General features: G+C 53.6%; 2 protein-coding genes across 6 annotated transcripts in view; both read right to left on the bottom strand.

The window, feature by feature from the left end:
* The window catches only part of SHC2 (SHC adaptor protein 2), a 30,509-nt gene extending 18,383 nt beyond the window's left edge, over positions 1–12,126 (bottom strand). For 2 of the 5 annotated variants that reach the window (XM_065578209.1, XM_065578208.1), the window contains exons 1-2: positions 11,987–12,126; positions 2,504–2,674 (exon numbers count right to left, since the gene is read on the bottom strand). In XM_065578209.1, coding sequence (XP_065434281.1) covers positions 2,504–2,671 — 168 coding nt within the window. In that variant the 5' untranslated portion in view covers positions 2,672–2,674; positions 11,987–12,126. Of the gene's footprint in view, positions 1–2,503; positions 3,138–11,986 lie in introns of those variants that run through there. The other 3 variants (XM_024105721.3, XM_008168804.4, XM_065578210.1) reach the window with 2 other exon arrangements.
* A 3,614-nt stretch (positions 12,127–15,740) lies between these two features.
* CIMAP1D (CIMAP1 family member D) lies at positions 15,741–21,926 on the bottom strand. Its single transcript, XM_024105792.3, has 4 exons — positions 21,881–21,926; positions 18,875–18,985; positions 16,986–17,099; positions 15,741–16,359 (listed from the first exon to the last, which is right to left on the bottom strand). The coding sequence occupies exons 1-4, from the start codon at positions 21,924–21,926 to the stop codon at positions 15,842–15,844; spliced, it is 789 nt and encodes a 262-aa protein (XP_023961560.2). The 3' UTR covers positions 15,741–15,841.

Genomic DNA, 21,926 nt, shown 5'->3' on the forward strand with positions numbered 1-21,926 from the left:
TGGCAGATGGGGAAACGGAGGCACGGGGGATGTGATTTTTTTTCCCAACGTCAGGCAGCAAATCAGTGGCAGAGATTTGAATGGAACCCCACAGTCCTGGCTCCAAGTCTGGTCCTGTAACTACTAGACCCCATTCCCCTCCCAAAACTGGGGCTAGAACCCAGGAGTCCTACCTCCCATCTTCATGCTCTAACCTCTAGACCATCTGGAGAGGTGGGCCACATCAAACCCACTCCACAAAATCACTCCCTGGGCTAGGGGTGTGGAACTCTGGAGATAGGACTAAACCAAAGCCCTGGATCCAAACTTCACAGCTGGCCCTATTTCTATGATGGGCCCAGATTCATTCCCTGTGAAGCCTGGGGGATTTGAACTCAGATCCCAATCTCAGGGCTGGAGCAGAGGCCCCCATTGTGAAGAAGTTTGTTAAACTTCCCCCTCCTCCATTGTCTCTTGCTAGCCAGCTACCTCTGGGGTAGGGGGAGAGACTGCGCTGGTGGGTCCAGGCCAGCTGCAGGGCCAGTCAGTATCCCCAGAGGCACTGGGAAACAGGAGGGTCTTCTGAACCTTCCCCATCCTGTTTAGGACACTCAGCTGCCACAAGGTCTTGCCAGGAAGACCCCTCCAGTGCCGTGGCAGCAGACTCTCCCCTGCTGGAGACCGGCCTTTCCAGCCCCTGGCTTTCTGGTGTATGAATGCGTCTACACGGTCTGGCTATTCCAGCCCCGATCCTGCCCGCTTAGCTGTGTGGACGGACCGGAGATCAGGACCTTGGGCCCAGGTTCTCAGAGGTATTTAGGCACCTAACGCCCATGGGGTTTGTCTGCAGTGCAGCTGGGCGCGAGCCTCCCAGCGCGGGTGGACAGATGCACACGAGTTCTGCTTGAGCTACCGCGCTCAAAATAGCAGTGTGGAAGTTGTGGTTCAGGAGGAGGCTTGAGCTGGCCACAGGAGCTCGGGGGGCTGCTGGGGAGGCTGGCTCGTGCTTTCCAGGGAGTGGGGAGGCAAATCTCTCTCCTTTCTCAACTAACCCCTAGGGCCTGATTCTGCCCGACCTCATGTCAGCAGTTACACCCGTGCAAAGCAGCGGGGAGACCTGGCGACCACCTCCGCCAGCACAGATGGGCCCAAGGGGCCTCCTTTGGCCTGCAGGCCGGGTAGGTTTCCTCTGGTGGCTCTCAGTGCCTCGGAGCAATGAAATCAGTGGAGTCGTGTTGGGTCCAGACCACAGCAGCAGGCCCAGCGGCGTTTGCATGGGAGACGACGACTAGGACGCTCCCCCACACATTCCCCCGCAGCAAAACCATTTCCACCGTCAGGCGTAGGACCCAGTTTTAAGAATGGGAGTCATGGGGGGGGGGGGGTCTTGCTGGTGTGTCCGCCCCTCGGTGGCTCCCTCCGGGGGGATGGGGTTGTGAGTATGTTAGAGTGCAGGGTGCACCAGGCCCAACCGAGCTGTTTGGAAACCAGCCCATCACCATAGTAACTGACCCCCTCCCTATCTTTGATGCATTTATCCTCACAACCCACTGCGAGGCGGGGCAGGGCTATTATCTCCAATGTATAGACAGGGAAACTGAGGCAAAGCTCAACTAAGTGACTCACCCAAGGAGTCTGGAGCACAGCAGGGAATTTAACCCAATTTTCCCAAGTCCTAGCCAAGCACCCTAACCACTGGGCCCTCCTTCCTCGGCCCAGCTGTACACGGATACTTAGGGGTGGCTTAAGCAGGGCTGAGTCTGCCCTCGCTGACACTGCCACAAGTCAGGAGGAACTCCACTGAAGTCCATGACCGTGGTGTCAAACGGGGGTGAAGGAGAGCAGTAGGAGGCCGTGGGTCTTTGGTGATGGTCTTAGGGTTGACACACAGGGCTGGGAGTCAGGAGAGCTGGATTCTGCTCCTCGCTTCACCACAGAGTCACTGTGCGACCGTCCCAGCTTTGTGCCTCAGTTTCCCCATTTCTGGCACAATACCCGCCCGCCACCGCAGGGCTCAGTTCATCAATAAGTGGCCGGAGATCCTGGCCCAGTGAAGGACGAGGGCTCAGTGCTGTTGGCAGCCGAGTACGGTTTCAGGCTGGCTAAGCAGCAGTGCGCTCGTTTTAAACCATGTGCAATCGCCCGGGCAAGGCCAGGTTGCCCCAAAGGGCCCAAGTCGTAATTACGTCCCAGCTACCGTGGTGTCATGGCGACGGCCTTTGACGATGTAACACCAACCCCTCCCAGGGCAGGGTGACGGGCTGGGCTTTGAGGCCTTGAACAGGGGGAACTTGGATGAGGAAGCCTTGAAACCTCTGGGGAACGGGGGGAGGGAAATCATCCCAAACTTCCCTCTACCTATGGCTGGGGGCACCTTTCCCCTTCCCGGCTGCCAGCCCCTAATGACAGAGGGATCCGAGTGCCGCGGCAGCAGACTCCCAATTCAATGCCAGCTGCAGAGATGCAGTCAGCATGGGACAGTGGTGGGCACCGAGGGGAAGGGGGGCCGGAGAAACGGGCTTACCCTGACGATGTAGGAGACCCCCGGTCCCAGGACCCGTTCGTCCGGATGGAGCCAGCCCTGCGCCGGTTTATTGATGAAGCTACCTTTCCGGTTCCATTCCTCTCCGGCCAGTTTGACCCCCTCGACCCGAGCCGCCTTCCTCCCTCCCCCTCCTCGGAACCGGTTCATCACCTGCAGAGAACAAGGAGAGTGGCAGACAGGCTCACAGGCACTCAGGACAGCAGCCAGGCCGGAGGAGGTCCCTCCTGCCTCTCCGGGGCCCCCGGGCTTAGCCGGGGACGACAGGTCCTTGCTGGCGCTGGAAGGGCTGCGGCTCAGGAAGCCGGAGGGGCTGGAGAACTTCCACTGGGGAATCTTGGGGATCAGCATGCAGAAGGTGGTCACGGCCTCCTGCTCCTCCGGCAAGTGGGCTTCGCCCAGCGGGGGGCACGGGTGGGCCAGGGAGGCGGGCGGCGAGGGGGCCGGGGTGGCCGCCGCGACCTTGCTGCTCATGGCTGGGTCCTCCGAGGGCGTCACTGAGCCATTGCGAAAGCGCCCATACTTGGGCTCCGTTAGCATGCCCTGCCGCTGCGTGTCTGGCTAAGTGCTTTTAGAGTGCTCGCCGGGCGCGCTCTGTGCTCCTCTCTCCAGCTCGCTGGCTCGCCTGCCCCCCTCCGGCCCCCACCCCTCACTCCTCTCTAGGGAGGCTCCACTCACACAATGATGTCATGGTGTTATTGCTCATCTGCCAGCAGCCTGACTGCTGCAGACCTGGCCTGCGCTGCTCCACCATCACATAAACAGCACTGGACAGAGGCAGAGAGAGGAGCCCGGCCGTGGCTAGCCAGGGGCTCGCTCACCCCAATGCAAGGTGCAAGGAAGGGAAGCCTGGATCAACACAGCACCTCTTGGGGTGGATTTGCCTAGCACAGCAAGCCCTGGGGTTAAAGGCCAGCGGGGGGGGGGGGGGGGGGAAGAGATGGCTGATTTTCCACCTTCCCACTTTCCCCTCCACAAAGCCAGCTGGGAGTGGGCCTAAAGGGCCGTGGGGACTAGGAAAATAGCCTGATCACTTTCACATGCACCCGCTGCTGCTCTCCTGCTCCTTGTCTCTGCCAAACAATGGTGCCAGGCTCCAGCCACCCGAGATGGGGGGGAAGGAATATGGGACCCTTACATGGGGATTATAGATCCGTGGAATTATGGGACCATTATGATCGTCGACTCTAATCTGACCTCCTGCAGGTTACTGGGCAGAGGAGTTCACTTGGTGATTCGTGCGTCAAGCCCAACAACTTGTGGGTGAGCTAGAGAGCACATCACCAACCGATGGGGACTTGGATAGGGGCTGGCTCACCAACCATCCCGGGCTTGGTTAGGGAGTGGATCACCAACCAATCAGGGACTTGGATAGAAACCAGATCACCAACCAACCAAAGACTTGGATAGGGGCTGGCTCTCCAACCATCCTGGGCTTGGTTAGGGAGTGGATCACCAACCAATCAGGGACTTGGATAGAAACCAGATCACCAACCAACCAAAGACTTGGATAGGGGCTGGCTCACCAACCATCCTGGGCTTGGTTAAGGAGTGGATCACCAACCAACCCCAGACTTGGTTAGGGACTGGCTCACCAACAATCCGGAACTTGGATAGGGACTGGAACACCAACCAATCCCGGACTTGTTTAGGGACTGGAAAACCAACCAGAGACTCGGATAGGGACCACCATCCAGTCCGGACCGGAATGGGGACTGGTTCACCAACCAAGGAGAGAAGTGAATAGAGATTGCGTCATCCTGAATCGCCCTGTCACGTTCCTGATGCTTCCTTTCCACTGATGTCATTTTGTAGCAATTGACTAGATAATGGGTGGGCCAGATTCTGCCCTCGGTTACATCCTGTGCAACCGAAACGCAGTGGCTGCATGAGTCACATCCCCTTATAGAACCTAGTCCACATAGAGGATAAGAGTCCTCTACTGCTGCCAGCTAATGGATTATTCCTTTGGCTCAAGTGGCAGAGGCCTGGATTCTGGCCTCACACACGACCTGTAGCTGGACAGCATGATCCAGGTTCCACCTACCAGGGCCTATGTGCACCACGCAGCATTGTCAGTGGGGCAGCCCTAGAGAATTCAGCCCCACACATCTCCCTTTAAAATGACACTTCCCCACGGGGGCCTTAAACCGTCTGGATTGATTCACACTAGAACGAAGATGGCCACCTCCTCTGTGTGGCATCATGTAGACGTGCCCTGTGTACACTGCTCCAGTCCAGCCATTGCAGGGTTAATGGGCTGTCAGTAACAGGCATACAGGCTAAAGTGGAGCCAGGGACGGCTGCCGCCTTCCTACTGGGAGCTATTAAAAGTGAGGCAGGAATCTTCACTCACGCTAGGCCGCATAATTAGCTAGAGTGGAGACAGGGCCGCTTCTGGAGCCCGGCTGCTTGGCTCGCTAAGCTCCTTGGAATTTGTTCTCTCTGCCTTTACATCCAAGTCGGCGTTTGTTCCAGGGAGTGGAGTGAGAGCTCCGTGATGCCCTGCTACACAACATGCGCTGCCTTATTTCTTTGCTTCGGAAACCAGGGCTCTTGTTGGCTCTGCTTTATCCTGCACCTGGAGAAGAGCCCATCGCCTGCATGTTTATTTGTCGCGAGGCTTTGTGCAGTAAGGAGCGGAGTAACTCTCTCTCCTCTTTGCCAGCGAAGGGGAAACTCTCACCACTCAAAAGAATACATTTAACCTCCCCCACCCTCCCAAATCAAATTTGTGCCTGTTGCTCAGAGGTTCAGAGAACCCACAACTCCATTCTATGTCCAGGGGGACATTGAACGTTCTCAGCCCTTCTAAAAACCAGCCCAAAAGATCCTACCTGTGTTCTTAGTAGCATCTGAGATTTAAAACACTAAGGGCCTTATCCTCAGCTTGTGGCTGTGAACACAGCTCCATTGATCACACCCTAAGGGGTTCTGTCTGTGATTTTAACTGCTTCCCGGCACTGGAGTCTTTGCGCCTCTTAAATACACAGATGAATTTAGCATTTTATAGATGAGGAGCCAAGATACAGAGCGATGAAGCGACTTGCCCAAGGTCATGCAGGGCTTCTGTGGCAGAGCTGGGAATTGAACCTAGAGTTCCCGAGCATCTTAATCACAAGTCCATCCTGCTAAATGTTCTTGTCAGCCTTTGCACTTTGCAGGGTTTGGGGAGTGAAAACAGACTAGTCAGTTTCATTCCTAGTGGCTGTCACCCTCCAGCGATGGTGCACTGATGCCCGGAGCTGCTCTGTTTGCCTTGCAGGGGGACGTGTACCTCTTTATCAACGCTGTTTCCAGCTGGATCTCGTCTCTTTAAAGTCACACACACATTCCCATGGCTCTGGCGCTTTGTGAAGTGGTACGTGTCACAGAACCTATGTTTTGGTTCCAATTTGACCATATGGTGCCCGCCCCTTGAACAAATTGAAATTTAATTACTTTCCTGATCCACATAGGATCTTCCTCTGCAGATGATGATGAAAGGAAGGTAGGTAACCTGATATTTTAGCTAACACCCCCCCCCAAAGAACCCGCATAAGGAGTGGGGGCCTCGTACAGATGACAGCCACTAATGACACATGAATTAAAAATCAAAGCCTTCCCCACGGGGCTCTTGTTTTCCAACTCCAGAATGCTTGTGTGACCGTCTCTTTGTTTTCTCCTTACTGTCTCTTTCTCTCTCTCTCTTTTACTGGCAGGTGATGGGGCGAAAGCCAGTAATTGCTCTGAGTACGATCAATAAAGCAAGGTAATAGAATTACATGCGCGGTTGCCATATTAAGAAGGGCTTCTCTCTCTTTGGGTCTAGTTGTTTTCTTTTCTTAAACAGCCTTAAGAACCTGGAAGGGAGAAGGGGCTCTGATGTTCTTTACAGCTGCTCCAGAAGATGTTCAGACCCTGGGTTCCAATGTGCTTTGAAGGATAGAGCTTGGTTGGGGGGGGAGGGGGAAGTTGCGATGTGCTCCCTGCTAGATGCAATTTCAGATCTGTTCAGACATTTGCTATCATGCTGTCTGTAGGCATTGGACTAGGCTTTCTTCATCATCTATTAGCTAAGCAAGATTAGGTCTGGGCAGGACTTGGATTGAAGACCTCCACTTAAAGCCCAGGGTTCCTGGGGAGGCACTACCTCATTTGGAGCTGGTTCTTCTATTTAACTTCCTCTCTTATGTTGGGCAGTGCTGCCATGGTGCCATTTAATAGCTGCTGTGTTCCACCCCAGAGGCAGCTGCATTTCAGGGCTGCGTGAAGCAATTCTCAGACAGTTTGTTGCAGGCTTTGGGCAGAGGCAGCGGTGCCGAGAGGCCTAGAGATCTGTGATTAACGAGGACAGGGCACGCAGGGGCCTTTGCCAAATAGGGGCCTGATTCTCCACTTTCCTACAGCTCTCGATCCCAGTTCACGGTGGGAACGAAATGGTCCCGATCAGAATGGTAGCATGGGATTGTCCAGGAGTCTCCAGGAATTACAGATGAATCTTGAGTGAAAGATGATGTCCTGAGAGGAAACCTCCAGGAATACATCCAACCCAAATTGGCAACTCTAGGCACGGGTGTAAATAACAACATGAGGGTCAAGGCAATGGGGCAATTGCCCAAGGTCTCCAGAGGTGTCTGTATGCGGCGGGCCAGGCATCATGGGGCCTAGTTCCTAGTGCTTTCTTTACCGCCCGTAGGCTGGATGAATTATCTGACCACTCCTCCAGCAGAGATCCATCAGCCCTGCAGGACAATCCATGACTCTCCCCGAGCCAGTGCTCTCTGCCTTCGCCACTCCAACACCTCCTGGGCCAGGCAGGGACTAGAATAGAAGCTCTTTTTCCTGGAGTAATCCCCGGAGATGCAGGCTGCTCTCCTCGGCAGACCTCCCTGGCGGCTGAGAGATTATTTCCATCTCCTCTGCAATCAGCCTTGGGCCCTGGAGACTTATCGAGCAGCTGGGGCTTTCCCAGCCTCCGCTTCTTTAGGTCTGATCTCGGCCTCCTGCGGTCTCCTAGAGCAAAGCAGCCCAGCGGCACTACACCATTCACACCAGCAGAGTCCATGCAGTACCCGCGGCTCTGATCCCCCGATCCATCCCTGCGCCAGCCCTGGGACAGGTGGAAGCTGCTACTCCCTCCCCTATTCTGCCACTGCTGGGCGCTGAGGTGCCGGCTAGAGCAGTTCTGGAGATGCTCTAACTTGTACCTTCTGCTGCTGGTGCCCCTCTGGGGCTTGCAGTGGTTGCAGGCTGACACTGCCTTTGTCTCTTGCTGGCTGCCCCACCCAAGAGCACCGCCTGGGCCAGAATTTCCTTGAGCAAGGGGTTGTTCTGCACTGCTGGGAATTCACCATGGGGGATGCGGTCCCTTTGCACCAGCGGCATAGGGATTAATTCCTCCTTTCCACCCCTCTTCTCCCTGCTTAGCCTTTAGCATTGCACCCTTGCTTAGTCCTCAGTTGGGAGCTGATGTCTTGCCTGCATGGCACCGTAACCCCTCTGCCTGCCCAAGGCCAGTGCACTGTTGCAAGCACTCGACTCCTTGGTGCTGAGCTCCAAACTTCCCGCCCCTGGGCCGGACCTCCAGGTCACTGTGCCAGTCCCCTGCCCCTGGGGTGGAGCTCAGACCTCAGTCCAGCTCTGCTTTGGAAGGGAGCTCCAATCCTGGATGTAGAATTCCAGCCTTTGGCTTGAAGGCCCGTTCCCGGGTCCTCAGTGCAGAACTCTGCTCTCCATCCCTGGCTGTTGTGGAGACAATCCAAAGACCAAGGGGAAAGGTAAGATGGGATGGGGAGGGGACCGTCAGAGGAGGCTATTGTTAGAAGCCGAACATGAAAACAAAAGTCTGGCTGCCTCACCGCCGGCGGCAAACAATTTATCCATCAAAGAGCCATCCAAAGAAGAACACCGGGTCCCTCTGATCTGGCTGCACGTCGTGGCAGCTGGGTTGTATCTGCAGGGGGCTCCCGGAATGAAAGCTAAACCGCCCCGCACGCTGGGCAGAAGGAAGTGATTTGCGGGCGGCGGCGTTTCAAAGGGGAGCCGGGAGGCAGCCCCAGCCAATCCAAGGGAAATGCAATTGACATTTTCTTACACGCTCAGATGCAAGGAGGAGAGAAGAAAAATTGCAGCCGAATGGCTTCATGCACAGCCCTGGGTTTGACGGAAATTGTTGGACAGAGAAGCCCTGGGGACCAGTGCAGCTGGAACAGCCACCTCCCTGGGACAGATGACGGAGAGCAGCAATTACAGCAATGTGGCTCTGCCCCCAGCCCCGATCCCAAGGGCAATGTGCCCACTCAGCCGCCCCAGGGATCCGGCAGATGCCAATTCTCACCCAGCCAGTTTGAGGAGGAAGGATGGTCCAGTGGAGAGCTGGGTTTAATTCCTGGCTTATGAACGACTCTAGTCTCACCTTGGGTGACTCACTTAAGCCTGAACGGCACGTAGTTTTTGAACCAGTATTAATATGTCCATTCAGGGTGTGACATTTCACCGATAGTCTTATATCGCTACAGCCCCACAGTGAAAAAGTATAAAGGTGCCTTACACCATTAGGGCTTACTCCCCTTCCCACAGAGGAATAGCTATACTGGTGTGAAACACCTTTAGCCTGGTATCGGTGCGTCCATACTAGCAGGGTTGGCACCACTTTAATTACCCCAGCAGCGTTAAAGCGGTAAAACTTTTGTGTGCAGACGAGGCCTTAATCTACTCTCTGCCTTGGTCCGGCTCGATCCGTCAGGGCACTTCTGGGGCCCTGGTCACTGGAGTGTTTGAGGTTTGTCCTTGCAGTGCCCCGTAAGGTAGGGAATTGTTATCGCCCTGGTACAGCCGGGGAAACGCTAGGCTGACTGGCTCTAGGCTGAGTGTGCTTCAGGGTTGCTGTCAGAACGTGTATCGCCCAGGGCTGACGGGTGCCGAGAAATCCGCAGGGGTCGTGCCAGTCTCTTCTCTTAGCTTCTTATCCCTGGCTCCTTCCTGGCGTGGGAGCACAAGGGTGAGGTATTCACCCAGATTGTACCAAGTTAAGGATGCTGTGTAATGGACACGTTCTGCTCCAAGGGACAGCCCTGGGCCAGAGCAGGGGGACTGGGCAATCCCGTAGCATTGTCTGAGCGTAGCTGAGAGCAGGACTTACCCCAGGAGTCTGATCTTGACAGTGGCCCTTTGTCCTGCCCCGTTGCTCGGCTTCATCTGTGCACCAAGCCCTGAATCAGCTGCTCCCACCTGGGGGCTTTGTCTTTGATTCTTCCTTCAGTGGCAGCGGGTTTGGCCTGGCCCAGCTGGTTGCCGTGCCTGTTGTCGGGCAGTGTGAATGCACTGAGCCATATCCACACTTACGCTCACCTGTACATGCATTGCACACAACCGGTCCGGGGCCCAATGGGGTGTGACGTGAGGCAAAGTGAAGCAGGGCCTGGCAGTACCAACAGCCACCAACGTTTCCCCATGCACTATACCCAGATGCACACAAGTACATGAGTTACACACACACACACACACACACACAAGCCCATGCACAAACACCTTTGCCACACAACAATTAATGGAGCTATCCTATCTCCTAGAACTGGAAGGAACCTTGAAAGGTCATCGAGTCCAGCCCCCTGCCTTCACTAGCAGGACCAAGTACTGATTTTGCCCCAGATCCCTAAGTGGCCCCCTCAAGGATTGAACTCACAACCCTGGGTTTAGCAGGCCAATGCTCAAACCACTGAGCTATCCCTCCCCCCATGTTTTGACAGGCAATGGCACACTGTCCTTCACACCCCCCAGAAAGGTATTTTACACACATACCTTACACACATGCACAACACACGCACTAGGTTCTGATGAGGTTTACAAACCCCACACCAGAAGTGTCCCTCCCTGACCCCCCTGTGCACCCCCAGAAGTGCCCATCCCTGACCCCCCTGTACGCTCCCAGAAATGCCCCTCCCTGATCGCCTCTTAATGCTTCTCCTTGACCTTCTCTGCGGGCCCAGTTGGCTGAGGTGCATGGCCCCTGTAGGAACCCCAGGAGACGGAAGAACATGATCCGACCATCCCCTGTGACGACTTCACGGCTGTCAGTGCTGCCGGGGCCTGCTTCAATTCGCCTCACGTCAGACCCCGTTGGTAGGGTTGCCAGGTGTCCAGATTTTCACTGGAACGCCCAGTTGAAAAGGGACCCTGGTGGCTCCGGTCAGCACTGCCGAATGGGCCACTAAAAGTTCCAGGAAAGGGGGTGAGGTGGGGCAAGAGGCCAAGCGGAGGATGTGGCCAGCGGGATTGGTTTTACATCTGCGGAGACACAACCCTGTTGTTTTCACACGGACGAGGCTGATCGAGGTCAACCCCAGGGGTGGGGTGGATTGACCTGGACTAGCTACAGTGAGGCGAAAACTATCTGCATAGAAAGCTGCCTCAGTGTAAACACCCACCTCTTTCTGCAGCACAGATAAAGCCGAAGGAAGGAAGGGGGGAGCCTGGTGTGCTGTCGGGGGGTGGGGGCAGACAGCTCATGGGGAAAGGTCACAGGCGTCACCTCTGTTCTCAAAGGGGCTTAAACATTTCCCTCATTTTGGTCTCTGTGCGGGCGGGGGAGGAGTATGGGGCCTGTGGGTATGGCTGTGTCAGCGGGAGTGTATGGTGGGTATGTCTGTTGTTGTGTCAGTGTGAGGATGTATTTCCGTGAGAGAGAGAGAGTGTGTGTGTGTGGATGTTGTGCAGTGTCACTTCGGGGAGCTGTGTGAATGGATAAGGGGCTGGGAGATACACATTCTGCTGTATTAATATGTTCTTGCATCTCTATGGGCCCTTTGAGCCACTTCACGTGCTACCAAAATGCAGCCAGCTCTGGGGTGGAACACAGCCGCCGCTCGACAGCGCACATTGCTCCAGAACAGTCTATCTAATCTTTGGTTTCAGAGTAGCAGCCGTGTTACTCCTGTTCTTTTTGCGGATACAGACTACTTGTGGCACCTTAGAGACTAACAAATTTGTTAGTCTCTAAGGTACCACAAGTACTCCTGTTCTTTATCTAATCTTTGATCTTTCTAGAGAACCAGCCAGGGTAGAATCAGGTGTTAAAATACAACAGAAGAATAGCAGAAGTGACTTCTGATCTCATAGTCCTAGTGGCTGAGTATTTATATACAGGTTTGTTGTTTGTTCTGTCTCCCTGCCTTTTAGCATTTAGACCTGGAGGTGAAGAGTCCCAAACGCCTCAGTGGGTGGGAGGGGTGTCAGACGAGCAGGGTGCAATTCTACCCTAACTGGAACTGGCCCTAAGCACAGCTCTCTCTACGGCCTTGCTGGAGCTGGGGGTCACTACCTAGCTGCATGGCAGAACCCCACTCTCCCTTATGAAATCAACACAACCCACTCCGTAGTAGAGATCTCCCAGTTGAGGAGTGAGTGGGCCTGACGTTGCTTGAAGTAGAGAGCCTCCAACCCCGATAACTACACACACACACACAAAATTCATGTAGGACTTACCTGTTGCCAGCAACCGATCTCCCTCTGACGGCACCCACTTCACTCTCAGAGGAAGGGCTGCTGAAAGCCCGTGCTGGTAAGTTCTCCGTCAGCCCGTCTGACTTGAGTTCAGCTGCAGTTTGTCCGCTGCTCTCACCACTTCCTCTGGGCTCTCTGCAGAGAGTGGCTCCCCTACCTGCTGCCTGCTTGTTGTTTCCCTCTGTGGGCCAGCAAATGCAGGCGGGAGGTTAATGTTTATTGATCAAGGGGAAAATAAACATGAGAGAGGTGGTATCTATTTATTTATTTCAAGTCACCCTAGGTGAAAGCGGGGGCCCCCCTCGCCAGGCAGAGGCCCAGTGGAAACTCAGCAGATGTAACTTATTAGAAAGAAATCAGCAAATGATTAATTGGCCAGGGCTGGTAGTAAAATCCAGGCCACGTAACGGCATGACTGCATCAGGCTCCCAGCATCCTCAACCACCCTAGGGAAAGGGTAGGCGATACAGTGGGGGAAGGCCTCGATAGAGCCACTCTCTCTGGAGAGGTTTTGGAGCTGAAGGGAAAAGAAGGAGCCGCTCCACCCCCATCCTCAGGATGCTGGCTTCTTAGAAGCCTGGTTTCAGCTGTCATTACCGTGCGGAAGTGCTGTTCCCAGCTTGTTCTCACACCCGGCACACGCAGCGTGTGGAGTACAACCTCTTCCCTTCCCCAGGTCGGGCTTTATTAATACACTACCAAAATTAACCTGGCATAAAGTTCAGCTCAGATCTTCTCCCCAGGCCTGGCTGCTCCTCCCGCTGCACTGCTCAGCCCACACCCTAGATCCTCTCTCCCCAGAGCGCCACTCCCACCTCCCGTTTCCAGGTGGGGGAACAAACCGCCTGCCTCGGCCAATCAGCACAGCCCACTTCACCCTTTCCCAGTAGGATCAACGCCAGCTATGGGATAGGGCATTTTCAGGCAAAGCCTGCCTGTCTCTTACATTCATAGATCTGAAACCTGGGCCAGGTTCACTGAGGTTGGTAGACCTGGGGCTAGTCCACGCCTGGTTTTACACAGGTGACACATGGTCCAAAGCAGGGGAGAATCAGACCCAGGCTTTGGGTTTGACTCTTCACGCAGAGAATGTGAGACATCTCTAGAATGTGGCATTATTATTGTTATTAATCTACCAGTACCACCTCATGGCCCTGATGTGCTATGCCTTGCACATACAAACAAGTAACCCTGAATACCCACTTAGTGTACGGCACTTGGGCACCGAACACTTTTACAGCTATTTTATAGGAAGATTATCCCTCCCGGATCAGGTCTCTAGGACTTTCCCATACAGAAGACTCCCCAAGTAGGACTAGCTCCACTTGGCACAGCTGCGTTGATGTGTTAGCAGGTCCACCAGCCTTGGCAGTGTCCTTGGAACTAGGTCAATTGATCCCAGCTGAGGCTGTGGGTACTCGTGCCCAGGAAACGCTCACCCTTGGTCTCGCAGCACAAAGGCAGACATCAGTGGGAGGATAGAGGGTGTATCCCCTGCAGCAACCAACAGGGCATAAGGAGATGTCTCTGTTATGTTACATGGGAGTTAAAATGGCGAGGAGCATCAGTGGTGTCAGGGAATAACCCAGTGCAAGGCAGCCTGATCACTCAGACCTTGAGGATAAAGGCGACTTGGGGTACTGCTTCGCACAGCAGATACCCAGCCCGTCTCTGAAGGTAGGTGGAAGATCTTTCACACGTGCGGCAGGAGCCCATCCATCCCCTCCTGCGCAGAAGGAACTGGAACCGTTTGCCACATGGGATCTGCTGGTAAGTGTGACAAAGTTCCTCCTCTACCTTGGTGGGTCCTGCGCTTATTAGCAGATTTTGCTAGCCTCAGAGATCTTCCTGTGTTGGATCAGGAGTTGGGAGGTTTGGGGGGAACCAAGGTCCACCCTCTACTCCAGGTTCCAGCCCAGGGCCCTGTGGACTGCAGCTGTCTAGAGTGCCTTCTGGAACAGCTACATGACAGCTACAATTCCCTGGGCTACTTCCCCATGGCCTCCTCCAAACACTTTCTTTATTCTCACCACAGGACCTTCCTCCTGATGTCTGTTAACACTTGTACTCCTCAGTCCTCCAGCAGCACACCCTCTCGCTCTCAGCTCCTTGCACCTCTTGCTCCCAGCTCCTCACACACACACCACAAACTGAAGTGAGCTCCTTTTTAAACCCAGGTGCCTGATTAGCCTGCCTTAATTGATTCTAGCAGCTTCTTGATTGGCTGCAGGTGTTCTAATCAGCCTGTCTGCCTTAATTGTTTCCAGAAAGCTCCTGATTGTTCTGGAACCTTCCCTGTTACCTTACCCAAGGAAAGAGGACCTACTTAACCTGGGGCTAATATATCTTCCTTCTATCACTCTCCTGTAGCCATCTTGCCTGACCCTGCCACGTAACTTATAACCCCCATCACACCTGCCTCCCAAATTCATACAGCCCCGCCTCCTAGCACAGGACAGAACCGGTGTCTGGGGCCAGGGACCAAGTTCTCTAGGGACACTATCAAGATGGCTAGTCATGTTGTCTTCCCCTCCTCCCCTTCCCATCCAGCGAGGTGGATCCTCTACTGATTTACCTCCGTATAACTCAGGCTATATCCCTTGATACCAGTGAAAGGTCTGTACTGCGGTCCTTCACGGGGTGTCAGTGGCTGAGTGGGAAGGAACAGGGAAGGAGGCGCTTACGCCAGTGGTGTTGACACTTGACAGCTCTGTGTGAGGGCTAGCAGGGTGGTGTGGTTTAGTGCAGAAAGGTCAAGAAACCTAGGGCGTGGGAGGGGAGGCAGAATTTCAACATCTTGGCTTTCGTAGGTTAGTACATGTATTCTGAACTTGAAGAACCTCTGTCACCCTTGGAAACTTTTTTGTATGTTATAAATTATGCTCGTGAATAGCTCAGGCCCAAACGTTGTTAAAAATACACAGGGGAAAGGTGGGGTTAAAAACCTATTGCAACAGAAATAATTCCATTCATCAGGGCCCAGGGGGTGGATTGCAAAGGTCCCCCCTGCAGGGCTGTAAACCCGAACGCAAAGGCCTGGTACTGCCTGAGAACCTGAAAGGGAACTGACTAGATACTGCAAGTGAAACTAACCAGCCTACTTTCACTGCCTTTGGCGGGAGAAGAGCAAAAAGCAACAGCAGTAATAGGGAAAAGTAAATGTGACAATCGAACCCGGAGGAATGCCAGGGAGGGGGTTAGAAAGCGGCACCTCTTTCCTTTCCCCCTCTCCCTCTCCCCTGCCTGCCCTGAAAATATCTTTAGAGAGATAAGGTGGGGGAGGTAATATCATTTATTGGACCATCTTCTGTTGGTGAGAGAGACAAGCTTACGAGCCACCCAGAGCTCTGCGTCAGGTCTACACTGCATACAAACACAGTCTTTGAAATCCTTCTTTGTTGACCTGTTTAGTAAAGAAACTTTGGGCCTCCAAGTGGGAAGATCAGAACCCAGTTCGTGGAGGCTGTTAGAGAATCAAAGCATCACTGAGGCGGAAAACTTAGGGTTGCCAAATTTGGTTGGTTGTATTCCTGGAGATTTCATCACATGAGGACATAATCGTTAATTCAAGATTAATCTTTAATTCCTGGAGATTCCAGGCCAATCCTGGAAGGTTGGCAACCCTAGGAAAACTCCTCCCGCTGCAGAGCAGTGCAGGGTTGTTCCCTACAGCTCCACAGGGTTTGGACTGGCCCAGTTTTAAATGTCTCAAGTGCTGGCGCATCCGCTGCTTGGAAGCTCTCCCAGGACTGCGTGGCATGAATGGGCTGGGGGCAAAGCGAAGAGCTTCCAGTCTGAGTCACTGGGGATCCAGTAGATCGAGGCAGGGAAGGTAAATCAAGGCCAGTGATCTGACGCCAGGGAACTGCTGCCCCACTGGGAAACATCCACAATGAGAGGCGTGACAAATTCGGAGTGCCGGACACCCAGGGAGTAGGCTGGGGCTCTTGTCCTGTGGGCGGTCACCTTTTCGGGGCTGTGCGTTCCAGGCCCCGGTGTCCGGAAGGCTGCCCCGGGCGCACTGCATCGCCCCCGAATGGAGAAGGCAGGTGCCCGGTGCAAGTAGGTGTTGGGATCTGTCCTGTTGTAATGGCCGGGGCCGGGCGTTTGGGACAAGTCCTCAGAAAAGCCACCATGTTTGTTCCGCCCTGAGATGGTGACACTAGGGCTGGACGGTTTGCTGGGGACCCCGGAGCCCAGCAGCGAGGGGAGAGTGTAGCTGTTCGGGGCAGGGACGGGATCCACCCGCCGGTACTTGGTACGAGATCCCATGGTGAAAGATGGCGGCCTGCGCTGGGTGACAGGTGGGGCTTTCTCTGGACTGTACCTGCCTGGCCCAGGGGTCCGTGGCTGCGCTGAAGGAGACACAGCGTTAAACGCTAAAGCTGGGCACAGTCAGGAACGGGAGCTCGTGCCCAGCGCCACGTCATGTCACCCCGATAACGCTGGATGTGGCTTGCTGCCGGTGTGGAGTCTAGGATTTCCCAGGCCAGAGCGCGCTAGTCGTCTGGTCTCCTGCCTCCACTGGGGGCCAGTTCCTGTTGCACCAGGAGATGCCTTTCAGCTCTGCATAGCCACTTCTGATCCAGCCCTGGTGGGGCAGGAATGCCCGCTCCTACCAGGGCAGGCAACTGAATGAACTGGCCGTCACAGGCCATCCTCTGCTGCACCCAAAACCTGACCCATGGTGTCTGCTGCACCAAGCCGACCCGAGTTGGCACTGATTCGCCCCTGGAAACAGCCTCAGCCCAGGGCTGGATGGGCCATTCTCACCCTTAGGGGGCTCCCGCCAGGCCGGAGCGAGGAACAATGGCGGAGGAGTGGCTTGCCCTGAGGATAAAGAGAGGCCCGGGGCTGCCGAACCAGCACTACATTCAATTTAAAAGCAACCCAAAGAGCTGCTGACGCGACCAAACCAGCCACCCGTGTGCTCCCCACCAACTCCTAGCCCAATGGAGGCTTTTGATGCTCTTCCACTCACCCAGGGTCTTTGCTCTCGCCAGCATGGAATAGGACGGGCCTCCGCTCCTGCCAAAGCGAGTGAGTTGCGGGTCCACGTAATAGCAGGGACCTGGGCTTGAGTCTTTAAAGTACACTGACAACAAAAGGGAAAAGCATAGAGCAATGGGGCGGCTGGGAAGATCGGCCAGCGCTTTCTCCTATGGAGTGGGCCAAATTCATGCCTGATGTAACTTCAGTGGGATTGTACCAGGGATGAATTTGGTCATGGGCCTGTCGGTCACATCTTAATTGGATTGTGCATCCAAACTGGGCCATATTCTGATCTATTACACTGTTATAATCCTGCTGATTTCCAGGGAGTCATTCTGGATTTACGCTGGCCTGAGATCAGACTCCGGCCCCTGCTGGGGAATGACGCTGGAGGAAATAAAGGTCTTTGATTCCCACTCACGTACACCAGTGTAAATCAAGACCTCCACTCAAGTCAATGGCATTGCATTCGTATAAAAGCCACAGCTATGAGTTCAGATCCAGGCCTTTGATCGTTTGTAAGCAACATCAAGAGCTTGACAGGGCTGCAGGGGAGGGCAGGTGTCTAGCCCTGGTTCTGCTGCTCCTGATCTTAGGAAAATCAGTTTCCTCAGCTGTACAATGGGAACAAAGTTACTCCCCGTTCATTGAGATCCACAGCTGAAGAGTGCCTGTCACAACTAGCGGTCACAACTCTGCTGGGTACGGGCAGTCATAACCTCCACTAATCGGGCACGCTTCTGTCATTTTTAGTAGCGACAGCTTTTCAAAATGCCAGGCCAGTGGGACTCCCTGCTTTGAGGCTAAGGTCAGGACAGCGTGACAGCTGCATTCAGAGATGAGTGACGGAAGCCCCTGATGGTCATGGGCCTGCATTTCAATGACCCCGCGGAAGCGGCACGCTCTGACAGAACGGGGAGGGGATGCAGTTTGGCCAGGAGGGGTATGGCGCAGGGACGAAAGGTGTATTGGTTTTAATTACAAATCCTATTGAGCTTGAGAATAATGTGCTTTTGGCCTCTCAGCTCTGGCTCCCTGCTTCACCCTGTGCATTCCTGTTTTGGAAATAAAGAGCGGTCAGGTGGCTGTGCTCTCCGCCTGGGCAGCTGAGAAAATGCAGCTTCAAAGTTGCCCTGTTCCGGCACGCTCACGGTAACAGCAAAACTGTATACGATGGCAAAGCACGAAAGATCCGTGTGCAAGAAGTTCTCCTAGACACACACAGAGAACACAAACCCACATATGGGCAACACACACACACACACACAGAACACACCCACACTCCCACAGGTGATACACACACACACAGAACACACACACACAGAACACACACACGGGTAATACACACACATGGGTAATACACACACACACACAGAGAGAACACACACATGGGTAATACACACACACAGAGAACACACGCACGGGTGATACACACACAGAACACACGCACGGGTGATACACACACACACACACGAGTGATACACACACAGAGAAAACACACATACACAGATGGGTGATAAACACACACAGGCAGGACACAAACCCACACATGGGTGATATAAACAGACAGACAAACCCACACTTGGAGGGTGCACACACACACACACTGGGGTACACACACAGAGATGGGATCCAAACAGATATGGGCCATATATACACATGGAGAGGAGGTATACACACATGGGTGGGGTATACACACACATACTGATCTTGGTCTCAGTGCCTGAGCGGATGCTTGGAGGAAGGGCTGGGAGGTGGGTGAAGTGACACTGGATACGGAGCTGAGGGAATTGTGTGTGAGGGGGCACTGGGAAGAATGTGAGACTGATGTCGTTCAGACCCAGGCTGTTTTAGAGAGAGTGGTTCACAAAGACTTACTGCCATTGCTGAGTCTCCTGTGAAAGGAATACGCTGGGCTGGCTAACTTGGTGTAGTCATGGTTGACAAATCCGACAGTAGGAGGCAGACGGTACTGTCCCGGCCCGGGGCCTGGCACAAACCAACAAAATGCACATGAGTTAATAATGTGTCAGAAAACCAGACTGCCATCAGCAATGTCGCCTAGTGGTTAGAGCAGAAGCAGCCAGGACTGCGGTGTTCTGTCCCTCGCTCTGGAAAGGAGTGTTAGCTAGTGATCTGAACCCAGGACTGAGCGCTAGGGTGCCTGGGTTCTGTGCCCAACTCTTGGAAAGAGTCCGAGCTGGTGATTAGAAGAAAAAAGCTAGGAATTCCTGCGTACTACCCCGGACTCGGCCATTGACTCCAAGGAGGACCTTGGGCAAGTTGCTCAAGCATTCTGTGCCTCAGTTTCCCCACCTCTAACGCAGACACTGTGAGAGTTCTCTATCCTCCAAGGGGGACTTGACAATGAAATGATTTCGTATTTGCGAAGCACTCTGAGATGCTCAGATTCAAAGGCACCGGAGAAACATTATTATATTGCTTCAGCCCGGTGGAGTTTTCATATAGGAAGCTGCCGATTGCTGTCCGCACAGAACCCCTGGTGCTGTCACATCAGAAGAGAGATTGATGACGCGATTCTCTGAGACAGGGACTGTCTTTTTCTGTATCTGTACAGCGCCTAGCACCATCGGGTCCTGGCCCATGACGGGCACTCCTACGTGCTACAATAATACAAATAATTCATACTAATCTATTAATTTGCACATGTTGTTAGAGCAATCGCCTTCCATTTGAAGCTGTTTCAGCATCAGGGTTTGGGGGGGTCTGTATTTTACGTGCAGGGCACACAGCTGAAGTTCCAATTTGGTGCAGCCTTTGAGCAGGGGATGTACCACCACAAAGGGCATGTCTAGTCTCCAATCACAGAGTGTGATTGCAGCTCACACAGATATACCTGGGAGGGAGGAATAGCTCAGTGGTTTGAGCATTGGCCTGCTAAACCCAGGGTTGTGAGTTCAATCCATGAGGGGGCCACTTAGGGATCTGGGGCAAAAATCAGTACTTGGGTCTGCTAGTGAAGGCAGGGGGCTGGACTCAATGACCTTTCAGGGTCCCTTCCAGTTCTAGGAGATAGGATACCTCCATTAATTTAAAATTTATTTATTTAAATTTACCTGAGCTCGCTTTGATCTAGCTAACTCAGGTACTGGAACAGTGGGGCTGTATTAGCATGGACTTCTACAAGCCCACCTGGAACCTTGGGTAATTACTTGCAGGGGCTAGCAAGCTCGATCAGGGTGACTTGTCCTCTAAGAGGTAGTGGGCACGTGTGACTCATTACCTGCTGCCCAAATTGGTCTTATGGAAGGCGCCTTATAAAGGGGGGGAAACAGGAAGAGGAAACAGGGGTGAAAGTATCAGGGTAATGGGGTAGTATTAGAAAGGTGTTGTACCACTGCCTGCTGGGTAGAATGAGAGAATATAAACCACTAAGTAGTAAGATTTAGATATAGATTTTTCAGCCAACTCTGCTTTGCCATAGAAAGAAAGAGCAGGCAAGAGCTAGGGTGGAGCTGAAAGGCTTGGAGCCTCTCCTGGGAAAAGAGGGAGGGTGGAGTGGAGACAAGGGGAGGGGGGTGGAGAGGGAAAGACTCCAGCTGGGGAATGGCCCAGGAAAGAGGAGGGTGGAGTGGGGGAAGGCCTGCAGGACTGTGTGTTGTTGTGAATTGTAAATTAGACCCAGAAGGGGAATGTTTTAACGACTCTAGACTGGAGGAGGTGACTTAAGGAGCCCCTGAAGAAGGTAAACTGAGGGCAGAGCTCGCAGCACCATGCTTTGCCAGAAGGGGGCGCTACAGGGCAGGCATGCCCACTGATACATGTGCTGAAACTCACTGCTGCCAGCTACATTAAAGCTAGCTCAGGTACATCGAGAGGAGAGGCAGCCATGCCCTGGGATCGCAGTATAGCCATGCCCTAAGAAACGGAGTTTCTCTGCTGTCCCAGGATGCAGTGCTGGGGTACCAATTTGAGAAGGGAGCAGATAGAATTCCAGCAGCGGATACACACGCGCTTACAGAAGCAACGGTGGAACTAAAGCATCTTTCATAAGCCATTCATCGAAACGCCTGCAGCTCCTACTCGAAGAGGAGTGAAGTGACAGCACTAAGGAAAGGGCTGCCTGAATCCGGAGCACTGTAATGAACAGAAATGTTACAGAACCAAGACCAGCTACCTCCCACCAGCTCCCGTTTCCAGCAGTGATTTCTAACGATTTAGCGCTTATGGGACACTTGACATCTTGACAGCAGCTCTGAACAGACATTTCAGCGTCACCACATCCCCTCCGTCCCTGCTGTGAGGTAGGTCAATTTTACAATCCCTCTTTTCACAAATGGGGAAACTGACACACCAAGCAGGTCAGGAATTTGCCCCAGGCCAGCTGCGCTGTGGTGGGGTTGGGCTGGGCCGGGTTTTATTTTGGGGCCATCTCAGAAATAAACATATCCAGACCTTTCAGGATCTTTAAAACAGAAACAAACAAACAAACAAAAAAACCACTCTCTCCAATCTGATTCTCTAAAGGAACAATTTCCAGGTAGGTTTCATAAAGTTCCTTTGCTGCCCGCCCAAAGTCAGGAGATTCATTGCTCTCGTCCGTTAATTTAATGATGTATATTGCAATCATAACAATAATAATCCCTCACTTTTAGATAGCCCTTTTCATCAGCAGATCTCAAAATGCTTGGCAAAGGAAGTCAAAATCATTATCCCTGTTTTACAGATGGGGAAACTGAGGCACAGTAGCACCTCTAGGTCAGCTTCCCATTTTGCTAAGGGCTGTACAAATGTACAGGAAATGACAGTCCCTCTGAAGTTATTTATTCATTTATTTACAGTAGCACCTAAAGATCGAGGCCCCCGGTGCTAGGCACTGTACAGACACATCATAAAAGGACAGACCTGCTCCTCATTGCTTACACTCTCGCCCCACGCCAAAGGGAACCGGGGGCTTCACAGCAAGCAT

This window comes from Chrysemys picta, chromosome 25 (genome assembly GCF_011386835.1).
Source record: "Chrysemys picta bellii isolate R12L10 chromosome 25, ASM1138683v2, whole genome shotgun sequence".
NCBI lineage: Eukaryota > Metazoa > Chordata > Testudines > Emydidae > Chrysemys > Chrysemys picta.